Source organism: Pteropus alecto, unplaced genomic scaffold, assembly GCF_000325575.1.
Source record: "Pteropus alecto unplaced genomic scaffold, ASM32557v1 scaffold22, whole genome shotgun sequence".
NCBI classification, from domain to species: Eukaryota; Metazoa; Chordata; class Mammalia; order Chiroptera; family Pteropodidae; genus Pteropus; species Pteropus alecto.
Window position 1 is genome coordinate 7,803,323 of NW_006434839.1, and position 18,330 is coordinate 7,821,652.

The following is an 18,330-nucleotide window of genomic DNA, read 5'->3' on the forward strand; positions in this document are numbered from 1 at the left end:
AAACCAGCAGATTGTGTTTGTCTGCTCTGACCGAGTGAGTTGTTCATTAGCATTTGTGAAAAGTGCTAAAATAACACCGCCAAAGGGTGTGAAACCAAACCATGTTGTTGGCAGAGGAAGGCTCACTTAGGTCCAGTCGGCCGTGGTGTATCTATCTATTTCCCACGTGCAGAGGAAATTTAAAGCTGTTAGAGACAGATGAAGGGGTGCGGGAGAGCTAATACACGCACTTACCCGGTTTCGCCCGGGCCGGCCCAGCTGTACACACACCATCCTCCCTTCCCCGATCCGATAGGCAGATTTTGATAACCCAACCTCAGAGCTCCCTGGGCAGAGCCGTGTGTGAACTTGTGCCGCCTCCTGCCCCAGGGCACGCTGCAGAAGTTCGTGGACGACCTCTTTGAGACCATCTTCAGCACGGCACACCGTGGCTCTGCCCTGCCCCTGGCCATCAAGTACATGTTCGACTTCCTGGACGAGCAGGCTGACAAGCACGGCATTCACGACCCGCACGTCCGCCACACCTGGAAGAGCAACTGGTGAGTGAAGGGAGAGCGGAGGCCACGCTGGGGGTGCCCAGGCCCGTCCACGGTGGGCCGTCCAGGCCGTCGTGAGCGGAAGGCCGGGCCCTGGGTGAGGCTCTCTCTCCGGGGCCCCCCACCCTCTCCCACTATTTCCCCGCTCATTTCCTCTCTCACTTCCGACTAGTCAATCATCCTTCTTTTCTAGCAATCAATCGATTAGTTAACACACATTTATTTAACCAAGTAATGAGCAAAAAAATAATAACCTGCCAAGTATCGCGGCTAGGACACTGTCACGGCTAGGTACCGCCGGACTTTATGCTAAGCGCTGAGTGCACAGAGACCATCAGGCACGGGTCCTGCCCTCAGTGGGCTGACAGACGCAGGTGAGAGACGAGAAGGCAGCCGTGTGGCTGGATTACAGAGGGGCGGCTGTGACAGTGAATCTTGAGCACATCCTGGCGTCGTCCAGGGGAACAGGGGTATTTCTGTCCTATTCAAGAAGCCATGGCCTTCCCTTCCCACAAACTCCTTTTCCAGTTCCCCACGGGGAAGAGGCCTTCCCGTAACTACTTCGTCTGTCTTCGAGACAACAGGATTCTCTAAGTCCTAAGTGACACTCTAGGTGTCTCCGTTATGGTCCCTCTCGCCTCTAACATGTATCATCCCTTCCTTTGGTCTGTGAGTAATTCGTGTTTCAGGTCGAGAGGGCAAGGTCAGGCATCGGTATGCAGCACCTGGTATCAAACCTCGCACAAAGCCAGGACTCGATACATATTAATGAGGGTGCAGGGCCAAGATGCTCTCTACCTGTGAGTTCTGTCTACCTTGGGCAAAGCTGGTTAACCTTTAGCCTCGTCAGTTCCAGAACTGCCTCCCTGTTGCTTTTAAGTGGTTCCTGTCCCAGGTGGTTCTTCCCCAGAACAGTCTTCCAAGGCAGCACGAGCCTGCTGCCCAGCACCTGCCAACCGCTAGGACTGGCATGGCGCAAAGGCATAGCCGGGCACCCCGACAACCAGCCTGGAGCCCCGGACCACAGCTCAGACGAAGGCGGAAGTCGGCCTGCAGTGCTAAAGCTTTATTCAATGTAGTATGCTCTGTCTTCTCATCTCCTTCACCTGAAAAATAGTGTCGTCTCTACTGAAATTGAAAACTCAGACAAGAACAGAGGTGTGGACCACAGAACTGGAGAGAGGGGTTTACCCCCGCATTAATCCTTGGCGAGAGGAGATCTTCCATCACACAGGTTTTCCGGCCTTTCTGAAATAAGACTCTTAGAACCTGGATTCTTCCTTCAGCGCAGCAACCCTGGGTGAAGGCTACTCCCTCCTCTCTCTGAAAGGCCTGCCAGGTGTGCTGTCTCCCGGGGCCTGCCTCCAGGCAAGTCTGTTTAGCAACCTTAGGCAGAGCCGTTCCCAGGGCGCGTCCCCAGCCTACTGCGATTGCTTCTCTCTGCCAGTGAGCCTTCCTCCTCACCACCCCGTCGGAATGTCAGCAGTCTCCAGAATACTACAAATGCCCTGTCCAGAACATCTCTTGGTCCTTGCTGGGGAGAGCTGGTATTCCCAAAACATCCCTACGTGCCCTCATAGTGCCTTCCGGGTAGATCACCTGAAATAGCATCCGAACCGTGTGTTTTCAACCCGTACTTCCTACTGTGTTAAGGCCACCTCCAAAGATGCCATAATGTCCTTGGGGTGGGGGCAGAACCTCCCTTTGGGCCAGCTCTTCGAAGCGTTCAGATACTCAGTTCACAAAGTCTGGTCTCTATTCAGGGAAGCTGGTCAGTAGACAGCGTTACCCACCCAGGGTCTTTTACCAAAGGGTGCGTGTGCTCCTGACCATCGCCATTGCCACGTGGGCAAGAAGCCGTTACTCTGGGAATTATGAGATTTGCATACTGACTTAGAGTTAATTGTCCCTGATTGAAAAGAGATCGTTCCTTTATTCCCAGGCCAAAGTTGTAACTCACCCCCTCCCCACCGACTTCCTCCACATTTCCCTACCTTCACTCTTTTAAATAAACCTCCTGCTCATTTAGCCTGAGTGGCTGCAATCAACCAGAGATTAGTACCACCACTAATGTTAATAATATGCTAATATTTCATTAGGCAGGAGACTCGGTGAGGTGCCCTGGCTTCCCTGTTTGATTTGCACAACTGGCTTAAGGAGAGGGAGTGTTGAGGAGAAATAACCATGCAGCAAATATGGACTCCTAGAGTCTCTCCTCCGGGTAGGACTTCCGGAAACAGGAAGATGTGGGCAGGAGACTGTTAGCTGGGCAGCCGGGAGTCCTTCATCCAGAGCTCTGAGCCCAGCTGTCAGGGGCTCCCCAGGGCAGCTGCCATGACCCTGACCTTCATCCCTGTGTCATGACTGCCTGTGCTGTCCCTTTATTTCCTATCCGGATCTCCCAGGAGGTTACAAGTACCACTTAGCATCGTCAGAACTCAGTGCCACCTGCCGCATCCTGCACTGCACAGTTTGTAGGAACTTAATAAATACATGTTGATTGATTGGCAGTCTCGAAGATGAAGTCTGGCTGTATTTATAGCATCTGTTGTATGTACGTATTGACTGCTGGGAGATACAACACTTATAGAAATATTGTACTCGCTGTATTGAAATCATGTAATTCAAAGAGTTTAAGTTCTCAGAGGCAAGCCAAACACATAGGAACATTCTAACTATTACCGACAGTGAGAGCGGCAACCAACAAGACAATAAAATGTCAGGCGACATGGCGGGAGACAGGAGAGGTGGGTGGGGAGGGAAACCCTGATTCTCTGCTCAATGCCACCCTTCCTCACCTGCGTCTCGGTGGCCAAGTGGATGCCACAGAACTGGAGAGCCAGCAGAGGACAGCCGCGAGGGCCGCTGGGCAGCTTCCTTCCTCTCTAGCAACCGAGAGAGTCATCTATGGTTTCCGGACCGCACTGCATGATTTCTCTCCTCTTCATCTTGGCTCAGCTAGTCCCAGCCGGGAGCACCTTCCTCCCCACTTCCTCCAGCTGAGGAACACCTACGCCTCTTTAAAACTCAAACCGTCAAATGCTGTCCCGTCTGTGAAGACTTTCTGGACACTTCCCTCTGGGCAGACTGGATGCCGCCACCCCGTGTCCCACACGGAACCCCGCACATCCTTCGGTTCTAGCACCGATTGTCCTCAGACCATGTACGCACGTACTCGATTGCGTATCTGACTTCCCCACGAACCCGCCAGAATGCAGGCTTCCTGAGGGCAGAGGTCACACTGTATCCCCATTGCCGGCACAGTCCCTGGCATGTGGTAGATGCCAGCTGGAAGAAAGGGTGGGGCAGGAGGGGGCACCGTGGGGCAGACGAGGGGACGCGAAGGTGGGTTTTCTGAGTGTGCCAGCTTGGAGGCGAGAAACACGTTCGCTTCGCTTACGCTGCTCTGCTCTACGCTTTCATATATAAGGATGAGCTGACATTACCAGGCAGGGGCAAGGGGTGTGACTTCTTTCACGTCGTACAGTGAGTGGCAGAGAGTAAGAATCAAAGCCTAGATTCCAGGCTACTCTCTAAGGTTCGCCAACTGGATATGACTTGTATTTGGCATAGGAGGCAGACGGCGGAATAGAGAGTGGGAAATCCCACTCGATGGCCCCCATCATGGCTGCCCCTGACCCCAAAGCCTGTGTGTGAGGGAAGACTGCGGACTGCGGGCCGCCCTCCCAGTGCCCACCCGCACTGGGTGTCTAGACGGGTCATTCGGCCCTTCTGGCCCTCAATTCCCTGGAAGGCAAACTGGTGGCACAGAGGAGGCCTTTGAGAACTGTTGGTCCCCAGCCTTTTCTCTTCCTCCAGAGAATTCTCTAAGCCAAGCTACAGCCCCACTCCTGGCCCCACTGTCCCTGACCCTCTGCCTCTTCCCTCCCCATAGCCTGCCGCTGCGTTTTTGGGTCAACATGATCAAGAACCCGCAGTTCGTGTTTGACATCCACAAAAGCAGCATCACGGATGCCTGCCTCTCGGTGGTGGCCCAGACCTTCATGGACTCCTGCTCCACGTCGGAGCATCGGCTGGGCAAAGACTCCCCCTCCAACAAGCTGCTCTACGCCAAGGACATTCCCAGCTACAAGAACTGGGTGGAGAGGTGAGTGCCGGGCCAAGCCACCAAGGCAGACCCCTCGCCGCAGGCTGCAGCTCCCCTTGACTAAGGGTCCCCCCCACCCCCACTCCCGCCTCCCAAATCGGCTGGGACTTACATCCGGGTCATTTGCAATGCCCGCTCCTGCAATCGCAACACCCACAGCCCCACGAACCCTGAAACAAAAACTGGGAAACTTGGCTAGAAGTCGCCACTGAGCTTTGCTTTCCCACGTGAGCGGCTCAGATCTTGGCGGCTGAAATTCTCTCTGGGCCCAAGAAGGAAATACAGTGTGAGAGCCCTGCTCTAATCCCCACTGAAAAGAAAAAGAGGGAAAAAAGACCGAGGGACAGCACCACTAGTGGAGGCTGGAGGCCTTTTCCCATCGGCCCTGTCCATCTGGCGGTCCTCCCTGCTGCCTCCCGTGGGGATGTCATTGTCACCCTGAACAGCTTCTCACTCTCCCAGTCCCTTGACTCTCACACGGGGAGCCCTTGATGCCCCGGGCCTTGCAGTGCGTTCTCAGCCCCAGTGGCCCTGATCTAAGCACAGTGTCATGCAGCACACCTGTGCCTGGAGGGCCACCTGTCTGCTGTAGGGTTGGGTTGTCTTGGTGCAAAGCTAACTCCCGTCAAAGAACAGTTATGGTTTGTCTGGGCCACAGCGGTTCCTTATGCCAAGCACCTGAGCTAAGCAGGCAGATGACGCTGTATTTATTCATTCGTGACACTAGCCCGGAATATAAGAGGACAGAATTTATCACCGCATGTTGTGCCCGGGAAGGTGAAGAAATACACATACACAATGGCTAAGTAATGAGCCCAAGATGACGTAAGCGGCCAAGATGAAAGGCAGATCCCCAAATTCAGTCGACTCCCAAATCTCTTTTCTACTATTTATGATACTTTTAGGACCTCTGCCAACCCACACGTTGTCTCTGTGTGGACTAAGGGAAGTCCACCTTCCTGTGAGAGGAGACGGCCCCACCCTAGGGTGCATGGCGTTCTGAGAGACGGGCTGGTCGTCGGCCCCAGCACACCCTGCCGGCACAACCCGACATGGCAGTCCTGATTTTAGAGTCCCTTCCCCCTTTTTCCAAGTAGCTTAAAGATGGGAAACCCGGCTGGAAGCTCAGATTGGTGACTTTTTAAAGAGTAGAAGAGACCGGAAATTGCTCTTGACTTGGCGACCAGAGACAAAAAGAACAGTGTTGTTTCACTCACGGCAGAGTCTCCATCTTTATTCCTAAAAATCGCCTTCTCCTGTGCAGAGGACATAACTGAGAGGGGGCGGGGTCTTGGCCACCTCAGTGACACGGTTCTCCTGAAAGGGCTGAGTTTTCTTTTCCTTCTCCCCTCTGTTCTTAGATACTCACCTCGCCCCTTCTTGCTAATGCATGTGGTGGGCACGCAGCCTGGGCTGCCAGAGAGAGCTTACTCTTTTGTCCTTGTATCTGATGGTGTCTGAGCCACCAAAAGAAGCTCTTACCTCCGTCTGCGTGGACAGTGGCTCATTCTTCTGACAGGAGAGCTGCCAGGAGCGGGCCCACCTATGTGGTCAGCTGCCTCTTTGACAAAGCAAGAGAGAGAAGGAGGCAGAAGCTGGGTTCTTGGTTATCCCTGCACCAACGCGCGGTCCCTGTGACAGGACTTCAGGCGGGGAGGCAGGGAGCAGAGATGCAAAAGGCTGGAGCGTTTATGAAACATCTGCATGGAGGACACTCCCCGGCACACGACCAGTGAGCGGGAGATCGGAATAATGCGTGCGCCAGGCTAATGGGCTCCCTCTGACTTGGTGCTGAATGAGATGTGCGCCATGCAGCTGCTACGGGTCACCAGTAACCCTGGTCCCTGAGGCTATTTTTAGGAGTGGTCTGATGGTTTCCATTGCTTATCCCACCAGTTTCTTAGCAACCAGTGGCACTCTCAGGAAAGTCATCTTTCTCTTGCTTGAGGTCCCAGATCCCTTCTTCTCTCATTCTGGGATGAGGGTACAAAGATGGAGAGATGGGGAATCCATGGGGACAGGTCTAGAGATAAGGCCAGAGTGCTTCCTCCTCGGTGATAAATGTATCAATTCCACTCTCACTCTCCGGGAGACTGGCCTCGGAGCTTGTCTGGATCCCTGAATGGGAAAGTGAGTCCAGAAATGCAGAACGAACTCAGGATCCATACAAGTCTGGTCTTCCGCCTCAGGGCCCTGGCAGCCTCTAGTTCAGAAAAATGATGGCAGAACATACTACTCTTGCGCCCAGGGCTTGCCCACCTCTGGATTCGCTTGCACAGGACTCAGGCTTAGTGACTCACTGTGGTAGAGTGCACCCCACACACCTTCAAGGAGACCTTCTGTCCCCTCACAGCTAGGAAACAGGGTTTACCCTGGCTGGCCCTCTCTATAAAGCGGGTAGGAAGCATATGGATTCAGGGGGTCTCATAACTCTGTGGCTTGAACAGCCTACATGGTTCTATACCAACCTATGATGGTTTGTATCTTCTAGAAGTTCTTCATCTACCCTTCCCCTCACCTGTCCTCCCGCCCATCCTCCCATCTCATTCCTGCCTCCAAATTCCTTGCAGTGCTGGTAGCTGGTGGACCCACTGCAGACTTCCCCGTCTTCGCTGCCCCCACTTAAGTGTTAGGGCTTTTCCTCGTGGCCACATCTAGAGCAGGGGAGAAGAGCCTCTTGGTTTCCCAGGAGCAACCACCTGCTACACTCACCTTACAGAGCAGAACTCAGCAGTGCGGTCACCACGAACCGGTGTGTCGTGATCAAGTGGTAATTTCTAGTCCATTTCCAGTGGCAGTAAAATGTTCACGCTGGGTGATGGTTTCCTCTCATTTTAAATCAGAAGAGCTTGGGCGATGTCCTTGTGACAGCAGTAGCGTCGTTCACTTCAATCCTAGGCTCGTCACGCAGGACTGAGTTCAGTGGTGTCGCAGTTGGCCCGCTGGAGACTGGACTAGGAGGACACCACAGGTGTGAATGCCATCGACCACATGCGTCACCGCGTGAAAAAGGCTAAGAATTTTCCACTTTTAAATATGCTTCCTAAGGAAACCATCTATTCAAAATATAAAGCTGGGACAGTTCACCCCAGGAGCAATACTGGAGGTGACGTACAGAGATTTCATTAACTTGTTCCTTAAATCCTGGGTCGAACATTCATGGTATTCGTCATGGGTACACTGGGCACTTGGGATAGACCTGATCACTTAGACTTGACCTTTCCCTGTGGCTCTCATGAGGAAGGAGGCCATACAGACAGGCACTCAGCAAGCCCCATGAGCCAGAACAGTGGGGCACTCGGGGTGAGGTCAGTGAATAATTCACAGAGGAAGAGACATTAGTGCAGGGCCTTGAACAGCAAGTATCTTGGGACATCAGAGCATCGGGTTCCAAATGTCTTTCATGTCTGCTATTTGTCCTTGAAACGTTTGAAGGATGGCATCACTTTGTCCTTCTCTAAGAGTTCAGGATATTGGAGGCCACCTTCCCAACCACTAGAGCCATCCTAAAGGCAGAGACGACACACCCACCCTCCTACACGGGGCCTGCCCCACGAAAGCCCACAAATGTAAAAATTGCAGACTGTTCAAAAGTGGAGAACCAGCTCTCTGGGGCCCCTCCCTTTCTAGCAGCTCCCTGAGGCCTCATGTTGGGACCACAAGGGTACAGGCATCCACCAGGTATGAGCAAATGCAGCAAAGAAAGCTGGGCAAGGCCCAGTGGTGGGGCCTGGACCTCAGTAGGCTGGGCCTTGGCCATCCTGCCAGCCTGGCAGGCCCCAGCCAGCTTGAGGGGTGCTCTGGGGACTCTTCTGAAGAAGGACTCACCTGTAGGCAGAAACCCCATAGGAGCAATTTCAAGTACAGGGGCCTGGGCTGATCTTTCCCTCCCTCACTGTACAGCCAGCTAATAACACTTGTTCGAAGTTTATTAATGGGGCATAATTGCATTCTTCATAATCAATAAGGCTTCTCAGTGGCCGGGCCCAACACAAAGGCCAGCCAGGCAGGAGCTAAGAAGAAAGCGATTGTGCACACAGCAGAGAGGTGCCAGGGCAGGGTCATTATTAGGTTCAGGGGGTGCTGGCAAGGCGGTGGGGTTGGGCAGAGCCCTGGAGGGGAGCGGGGAGAGGTCAAGGTAGGGTCGACAAAGCCCTACAAGGTAGATGGACCCACTTAGCACCCGGCGAGGCTGGGATGAGAATGGGCCAGAACGTCAGCCCCACACTTATCCAGGGCGCCGTGCTGTCCATGGCCACCCAGCTCAGTGATTTAGAGCTTGCTGGAGATGAAGACGTGGTCGATCCACTTGTGGGCTTGTAAGTGGCCAGAGACACTCGCTGGTCTGACCAGCAGCCTCTGCACAGATGAGAGATGGTACTTGGGCAATGAGACCCTGACCTCACTGTTGGAGAGAATACGCAAAGCTTGGCCGGGCCTGCCGCCACCCCTTACTCCAGATGAGAAGAGTAGAGCCCCCACCCTCTCCCCACTCCACTCTCAACCCCGCCCACCCACCTCTCTCTGCCTCACACACAAACACACTTTCTGAACATTCTCCCGGGAGAAATGGACTGGGCTTTGAGTGCACTACGAGGCAAGCCGTTGCAAAGGGACAGAGTGTAGGCATCTGCTATTTCCGGTGGAGACAGCGGTCCCTAACCTGGGCTCTCATGCACCTCGGGGACCAGAGAGGCAGCAGCAGGGGCTCTGGTGCTGTTTGCAAAAAGCCTGACCGAACCATCCATCCACCTACAAAAGATTCACAGGCAGATAACAGAAACGGCAGGAATCTTTGCTTCTGGTGACAGTCATGTCCTATCAGGGGGACCTGGTTTTTCATCCTAGTCCGTCGCTGTGACTGTCCACGGGTGGCAGAGGGAGGGAGGTCTGGACCCAGCCGCGTCAGCAGAGGCGCGTCTGGCTGCTCGCCATGGAATAGGAGTGACAGAAAGCCTTTGTCTGTGTTTTTCACCAATCCGACTTGAGAACATAACCCTTCACCTGGCAAACATATTTTGCTTGGTAGGCATGGAATCCACGAGGGACGATGACACAAATCCCTTGGGAGTAGTGGCCAGGTTGGGAGCCACCGCTGAAACCCTTGGGTCTCTGCTATAAAATGGAACAATGGCGTTTATTGTGTACCGGAAATAGTGGCAATGAATCGAGTCTCTGGATGCAACTTTTATACCTGGAATCTCATTAAATTACCCAGAACCCCAAGGAACTTGAGATGTCTCTGGGCGGGCTGCAGGCCTGGAAGAGCAGGCTCTTCCTGGATGGAGCAAAGGAACCAAAATGAAATAAGACAAGGAACGGAGGCCTGAGCAGAGGGGCCCAGAGCAGAAAAGCTCACACTAGAGAAGAGCGGAAGTCCAGCTGAGAAGGCAGGATGGCCTCGCCTTAGCCCCTGGGCCCCTCTGAGAAAGGCCGTTTTGTTAAGTTCTTATCCTTGTGCCTATCTCGATCAATCGCATGTCACAGGCAGAGAGACCTCCCGCCAAAATGCAATCAGTTCAGCAAAGCGGTCGGCAGTGTGTCTGTGTGACAGGTTCCCGAGGGGTGGAGCTCTCAGACCAGCCCCTCCCCCTGCCGGAGGGCACAGACCTCACCTCCTTCCCCTTCCTCGTTTTCCAGATAGAACTAGGTCTGAAATCACAGTAAGGCTGAGACTCAGAGCCAGCCATCCAGCCCTCAGAGGCCCAGGAACGCTCTGGTGGCAAATTGAACTGTCATCTCATTGTGGGCCCCTGAGTGTGATGGCTGGGGTAACACAGGAGTGCCACCTCTGCCAGCCTGTCACCCAGCTCCTGGTCAGCAGTGGGAAGAGGTGGAGGTGGGAGACCAGGCACAGGACAGATCGATTCCTGGTCTGTGCAGTGAGGGATGTGGTCTGGGAGAGACACAGGGCCAGGGGCCAGGGTGAGGCTGTCCTGGAGCCTCTGAGAATGCCCCTTATACTCACCCGATCAAGCCTTGAGTTATGGGAACTCCCAGGGCCTGTCACAGTTGCCTGCACTGACTCAGGTGAGAGTGAGTGCCTCTCCTAAAACTTTGTGCCCCAGATGCTTCACTGGCCTCACCCCAGTCCCTGGCCTGGCGACTGTCCCCACTCTCTCCTCTATTCTAGGTTCTCAGGTTTGCTTTTCTCCAGCACTGAAGCCGCAGGCATTCAGGGTGGGCTAAGCCGGGGTTGTGCAAGGACTTCTGGGTGTGCTGTCCCAGGGTCCCGCCGCCTCCCTGCCTTTGCGGGCACCCGGTCCCTTTTAGGTGTAGCCCACACCCAGAAAGTGCCTGGGAGAAGGTGGGTCGTGGCTGTCTTTGGGGCACTGGGGACCTTCAGTTCCTCATTAGAAACTGCACAGCTCCTCTCTGGTGGAAGGATTGGGTTTGCTACATAAAATGTCAAGTCGCACAAATTAAAAATGTAAATGCTGGCATCTAATTAACCAGTTGACAGCAGTGCACAGCTGCAAGTGACAGTGACTGATTGCCTTCTGCCAGCCTCTCTCCCCAGGCAGCCCCAGCTCCTCCCAGTTAACCCCAGAGAGGGGAAGACATCAAGGCAGGGCAACTGCTTGGAAGAGCCTTTGGGCCCTATGGAGGGGACCTCTTACGTCCATGGGCGGGGGTGTTAGAGGGACACCAGAGAATGACTGGCCCACGCTTGCAGCTGGGAGCAGAGCCGTTGCAAGAGACAATCCCTCCTCACTCCTGGTCCACCCGCATCCACCCTCTGACAATGTCTAGGCCACTCCCACATCCCCTTCCACTGTGCCGCAAAGGGCTCTTCCTGGGCCAGACCCAGAAGCCCAGATGGGAGAACGCTCATCATGGTCCCCACGGGGCCACACACAGGCACCTGCCGGCCCCAGACACAGTGCTGGCAGTGTCCCCCTCTCTCCTCCATGTGCGTGGCCCCAACCCCTTTCCTCCTCACCCCCATCTCTCGGCAGGTATTACTCAGACATTGGGAAGATGCCGGCCATCAGCGACCAGGACATGAACGCGTACCTGGCCGAGCAGTCCCGGATGCACATGAACGAGTTCAACACCATGAGCGCGCTCTCGGAGACCTTCTCCTACGTGGGCAAGTACAGCGAGGAGGTGAGCCCCGCCCTGCTGCCGGGGCTGCGAAGTCGCTGCCCGGAGCCACCTCCGTGCCCAAGCCACCGCCCCGACGCCCCCTCCCTCCGCTGGGAGACTGCCACCCAGGACTTGGGGCTGTGCCCCCAAACACGGGGACACTGGAAACGTCCACTCTATACATCCTACATTAATCCTGGTCTTTTCAGACTTAGAGATCAAGTGTCTTTCTTTCTTTCATTTTTTTTTTCTCTTTTTATTCCTTTTCCTTCCCCTGCTATTCCCTCTCTTTTGTTTATTTATTCATTTTTTTTCATTTTTTTCTTCTCTGATCTAACTTTCTTTAAACAAACAATTCCCCACTTCCGTGGGCAGGCCACGCAGTATGGTACGGAGTAGATACCGAACAGAGTAGAACGGAATCTGTTTTCACTTGCCGCCTTCCCCCGGTCGGAAAACCTCGCCTGGGGTCATTGCCGCTGCAGACTGGCCTTCTTTCTGCCCAGTACGAAGGGGCTTATGGGAGTTTTCCTCACTGGCTTAGACCAAGTGGGTTCAGAACCAGGCTCCCTGTGTCTGAGCAGCAGCATGACCACCCTCTCTATGCCCTGGCGTCATCACCGAGACAGGTCTAGGAGCTCCAGGTTAAGGAAGGAGCCCCAGCAGGGGCCAGGGCCTGGTGTCCCTCGGAATGCTGTGAACCTCACATAAAGGGAAGCCAGAGGTGGGTCCCTCGGGGAGGGACACTGATGCCAGCCCTCAGGCCAGGGTTGGCCCTGGGCAAAGTTTTCACCTGTTCGTGGCCACATGAGAGAAGCCTGGATGATGGAGAGTGTGCTAGTTTTCGAGTGCGACTGTCTCATCTTGGAAAGGACAGTCCCTAGAGTACAAGTTCACTCATCTACTCTTGGTACTAAAAATGTCCCATCTTTGTGAAACATCGGTGCCAGGAACTGGTGGCCCTTGGCCAGCTAAGAGTCTGGTGACTCCATCGTGGTCTCCCCGATTAAAAATACACTAACCGGGACAGGAAGTCCAAGGCTCCAGGAGCCCTCGGAAAAAAACTCCTCCCACCCCAGGCTGCTCTCTGCCCCCTCGGACCCCAGCCCCAGCAGAGTCCACCCCGTTTGCCGCCTGACCTCGTGGAGCAGGTGCAGTGTGAAGGGCGCTCAGCGTATGTGCGTTACCTGACTTCACCCTCTCCCCGAGAGCAGCCCGGGAAGTGGGCAGGTGGGGGCCAGTCGTTCCCACATTTTACAGATGAGGAAATGAGGGTGCAGACAGGCTACACGTTTTACTCTCAAGTTGCCCAGCAAGAAACTGGCGGGCCCCTTATTCAATCCCACGTCTCCTGCATCTGAGTCGAATTCCAACACATTTTCCTTCACATGCCACAGATGTGCACCGTCACTGTCCTCCGCTGACCATCTGACCCCAGAAAAGGCTTTGGCAGACGTAGATGTTAATGACCAGTAAAACTTAAGCTGTATGAAGATTTCAGGGATGTTTGTTTCCAAACAGACAAAGCGAAGCCATATTAGTTTGTAGACGTGGACTCTTGGGCCTCGGGGGCTGACGGGGAAGATCATCCTTTTTGGAAGAAGGGGTGGCATTTCTTAATATTCGTGAAATCACATTCCCCCAAGACACAGCTTCCCACTTGACGCCGGGACTAGAACTGTCTGCAGTGTGACATCTTTGTGCAGTCTTACGTGGCAGCCACACATTTATTCGGACAGGCCGATGTGTGTGCTGACATCTGTGCTCGTGGACACACGGGCACCCACATGTCGCACCCCAGGCCAAGTGCCCTCCACGCCTCCCCATCCCGGTGACCAGGCTGCCTGCTCACCCAGCGGCTTCGTGTGTGCATGTGCACGTGCACGCGCACACGCCTTCCTCCTGCCTGCGTGTACCCTGAGAACACAGACGTGCACGTGCAAACTAGTAACCTCCCCATTCTTGGCCCTTCAACAGATTCTCGGACCTCTGGACCACGACGACCAGTGTGGGAAGCAGAAATTGGCCTACAAACTAGAACAAGTCATAACCCTCATGAGCTTAGACAGCTGAGAACCATCCTTCCAGGCCCGCCCCCCGGAGGGAGGGACACACCAAGCCGTGCCTCAGTCTAGATTATCATCTTTACCAAGTGCAAGTTCCGACTGGCGTAAGCAGCATCCCCTGAGCAGCGCTGCCCCCACCCCGTCTCTCTCTCTCTCTCTCTCTCTCTCTCTCTCTCCACCCCCTCTTGCTGTCTCTCCTTCCTTCCTCGATCCCTTCTCTTTCAGTTGCTCTGTCAACACCATTGAACCAAGCCACCAACCCTCAGCTAGTCTAGGATGGCCGGGCCCCCAGCAAGGGACCTGACCAGAAGGTTCCAGAGGGGGCTCTCTTCCCACGTTGACCCCGCCTATCAGCAACAGGACAAATACGGATGAGGAGCCATGGACAGAGGATGTTTGTTTCTATGCTGCTACTTCACTTCACACATCATGAGAGCCCCCACGTTGGTCCAAACCTTGGCCTGGAGAAGAGGCGAGGAGCTCAGTATTATTATCTTTGCTGGGAAGGCATCACCTGGCTCTCCCTTCTTCCCTCATTTCCATCTCCAAGGGGTCGGTGGGTGGTACGGTCGCTTTGCAGCTATGAGAAGAAAGGCCACGCCTCCTGCATACGGCTGGACTCGGGGGCAGGGGTGAGGAGTTGGGCGGTGCTCGGCGAGCTGCCTCTCACTTGCTGGCTTGGCATCCTGAGGCCTCCTTGTCCCCTTCCAATCTTCCTGGAGCTCTTCCAAGTGCCCACAAGGACATGCCTGCCCAGTCTCGTGCCCTGCCTGTGGAAAGCCAGACAGGAGAAAGAATAGCAGTTACTTCCACCATGGAGACAGTCTTAACCTTCTAATCTGGCTCTTGGCGGTGAAAATATAAGATGGAGAGAGAGAAGAGGAGCATCTGTCTATCCTGAAAGTAGAATGTGTTGTTTTCCATTAGCCCCCAAGTGCACGTGAATCACGACCACAGTCAGAGGTGTAACCCCCTGCCAGACCCTCGTGTGCTGTCTAGAGAAAACACCGCCATCCTCCTTGGTCATCTCTCATCAAGGCTCAGCATCGAATGCAGAGCGCATCCAGGCATCCAGGGGATTCTACCTCTAGCCATCTCCACGGCTCCATCCCCACCGTCCTTCCTGAGAACTCTGTTCAAGGCTGGGGCACACAGCCTGGCCTCTCCTCCCCTCGCAGAATCTGGTGCCATTGCTATGCAGATGACTTTGTCGCTGAACTGCCCAGACCTCCTAGGGAGTTATTTCATCGACATCTCAGCTTTCTTTTTCTGTCATTCTCCTCCCTCATCTCTTCAGCGGTCATCACTGAAAGAAATGCACTCAAGTACAGCCCCACAGAGACAAGCCGAAATGCCAGCCAGACTCAGCCCCCAGCGTGTCATGTCCGGGAGGGCTGAGGGGTCAAGCTGAAGGACATGGCCAGAGATGGGAGGTGAGACAAACAACGGATCTCCCCTGGCATATGTCTCTCCATCTGTCCTTCCATCTACGGACACATTCTAGCCATCCACGTAGAGGTGTGTACAGACATGGGTCCTAGGTGAGCGGGGGCTGTAGTGAGAGACGGTCTAATGAGGGTCATGGAGACCTGGAATCCTGAAGGGATTAGATGCCGTCTGGTCCAGTCTCCCACCATAAGCAAAAATATCTTCTGGCAGCCCTGGGGTCAAGTTCTACATGGCTCTGGGAGACAAGAAGCATCCGTTAAAGTGGGATTGGGATGAGTTTTGCCTTCACACCCCCAGCACCAGACATCATTCCCTGCAGCCACTCGAAGGAGCCCCACTTGGAGAGGGGACGGAACCACACCATTTCCAGCAGAGTCTGTGGAGCATCCTGTGCTTTTAGGAACGCTTGCCCCGTTGGATATGACTGTGTGTGTGGGTGTGGGTGTGTGGGTGTGTGTTCGCCCCAGGAGTAGGCGGAGAGCTTAGAAAGATTCCTTTTTCTATGTGGGGGGGTTCTGAGTGTTTCCCTTCTCTGCCCCTGCTCATCAGTTCATTCTGCAGCTCCGGAACATTTCAACACCTGCTTTCTACACTGAGTGCTGGTGGGTGGAAGGAGAGCTCACCTGTAGGAAATCAGGGTGGTCACTGGCCAAGTCACTGGACTTGACCGGAGGCCAGGCAGTGATGGCCCAGAGCAGGGCATCACGTGGTATCGAGGAGGACATATGGTGGACAAGATGCAAGTCACCTAACCAACAGAGAGTGGTTTCTCCCTAATCGATGGGAGAACATGCATATGGAGGGGGAAAGGATAACCAAAGTTTGGGCAAAGGAAGTGCCAGGTGAAGAAGCATGGAATTTCTACCCCTGATCGCTTGATTTTCCTCCCCAGAATCGAGGGGCCCTGGCAGACGAGGAAGGAAGCATGTGGGAAATGGGCGAAGGCGGCAGCGCAGACACAGACAGCTTTGCACATGTGAAAGGTTGCAGAGGAGAGAGACACAAGCATATTTAACACAGACTTAACCGGATGAGCGCTGTGTGCGTGTGAGCGTGTGCATGACTGAGTGTGTTCTGATTTATTTTTTAAGTTTTGCACAGATAGAGAAAAAATGTGAACCAGCAGAGAAAAAAAAACTCATGGTTCCGCTGAAGCTCTTATTTTTACTGGATTATTATTACTGTCACTGTTCCTTTGCCGGTGCGGGACTTTTTCCTCCATGTTTTTGCTGTGAGAGAAACTCTGAACACCTCAGAGAAACGTAAATGTCAGGAAGAGAGGGGAGAGAAGGACGGACAGATTTCCTTGCTCTCCTCATTTCTCCCGAGGGAGGAGTCTGAGCAGATTTTACTTTAATTGGTGGGCTGGGTTGTTGCTGGTGCTTTGTTTGCTTGAAGTCTCTGTGGCCTACTTGGGGCCGGAGAAATAAGACAGTCAGTCACGCAGAGCCACAACCCATCTTGCCCGTAAAAATTCTTTCCCTTTGCCGTTTGTTTATTTTCCATTCCTTTCATTTGGATTCTTGATGCACATGTGATATGTTTCAAAGTAAAGACAGGGCAGCGCTGTCAAGAGCTGTCCTTTTCCCCAAGTCTTCCTTCCAAAACGCCCCCGCGGAATCCCCGATGTCCCCTTGGCAAGCCAGAGAGCTGTCCGGTGGCAAAGGGGGCCGGCATGTGCCAGAGGATGGATGGGGCACACTCGGTCCAGGGCAACGGGGCCCCCTCAAGGCTTTCTCCTCTCTGTCACAATTCATTGGCAGGGTCACAGTTCTGTTTAAGGCAGAAACTTTATCTGATTCCTTGAGTCCTGGGCAGAGAGCAGGGAAGAAAAGGCCACCCTCTCCTCACCTCCCCCCACGCCCCCCTCCCAGGAGGCCACCAAGATCAGAATGGTACCAGAAAGTGATGTCGTCAAAATAACCAGCCTAAGTTAGGTGGGGGGTTTAAATGGGAAGGAGATGGGCTGAGGGCTGGGAGGGGTGGGGAGTGGAGAGAGATTCGTGGGGTCCTGAACAGAAAAGAATGGGTAAATAGAAGCTGAGAAAGATAGCTGCAGGCTGGCCTTTTCTCCTGGGGGGTCCCAAGTGTCCCCAGGTGTGGGCTTGGCCCCTCTTTGTTCTTCCTCGTATGGAGAGACCCTGACCTTTGTTGGTAACTACAAATAGTGCCATTAAGTGAAGTTGGCTATTGTGTCAGTAACTTCCTCAGGAAAATCTTTTTTCTTGCCTTCTTCTTTCGATGTGGTTTTAAGTTTGGGGACCAGGTGAGTGTCCCACAGGCCAAGGTACGTTCACACCCCCAGAATGACACGCACACCCATAGGCAACCCCCCCAGAGTCTCCCTCTTAGGACCCTGCGGGCCAGTGAGTGAGGCCCGAGATGCTTGAGAGAGAGAAGTCATTTCAAATAAATCCTAAAATTTGAGGCAGACTGTCCAGGACCATGCCCGGGCCGACGCGGGAGTTGTTGTCAGGCGAGGTCTCCGACCTCGTCCCCCAGCTCTGACCGCCCAGCCTGGGGTTAATGTCCGTGTCCTACCCCAGAACTCCACCATCCTCGCTGCCGCCCCCCTCGCATGTCTGGCTTCTAAGTGTGCTACCCCTTGTCTCTCTTGCCTGCCTTCTGCACGTGTAGCCTCTGCCCCAATGCCATATGTCCCCTAAAGCACCGGAGCCGCTGAGCCCCTCTGTGGGCAGCTCCGCCCTCACCGTCTAGCCCTCTGGGACTGCTTGGCCCGTCCCGCCCTCCCCAGGCTACCTCCCTGCAGACTAGGGCTCCGTCACCCAGCCGAGGCCTTGTGGGACCCGTCGGAGGAACCGCAGCAATGACTCCCTGAACGGCCTCCACCCTAGGTCAGAGGCAAGTCCTGCTGATGTTTCTGGAACCCTAAACAATCACTCGCTTTGACCTAAAAGGAAAGCCCCGTTACCCACCTGTCTCCTTTCTCAGGACTGAAGGGGACACTTCCAATGGCTTCACAGGAGGCAAAGTCAGATACTTATTAATCGAGAACAAACGTCCCGGTCTCAGAGAGCCAAGGAGGGAGGGAGGGAGGCGCTCTGCAGCCAGAAGGCCGGTG

The 18,330-nt window shown here is 54.3% G+C and overlaps 1 protein-coding gene across 1 annotated transcript in view; it reads left to right on the forward strand.

Moving 5' to 3' along the window:
• The window catches only part of PLXNA4 (plexin A4), a 418,764-nt gene extending 401,924 nt beyond the window's left edge, over window positions 1-16,840 (forward strand). The window contains exons 29-32 of the mRNA XM_015588415.2: window positions 370-539; window positions 4,432-4,644; window positions 11,604-11,754; window positions 13,711-16,840. Of these exons, the coding sequence (XP_015443901.1) occupies window positions 370-539; window positions 4,432-4,644; window positions 11,604-11,754; window positions 13,711-13,806 (630 nt within the window). The 3' untranslated portion in view covers window positions 13,807-16,840. The remainder of the gene's footprint in view (window positions 1-369; window positions 540-4,431; window positions 4,645-11,603; window positions 11,755-13,710) is intronic.
• The last annotated feature ends 1,490 nt before the right edge of the window (window positions 16,841-18,330 follow it).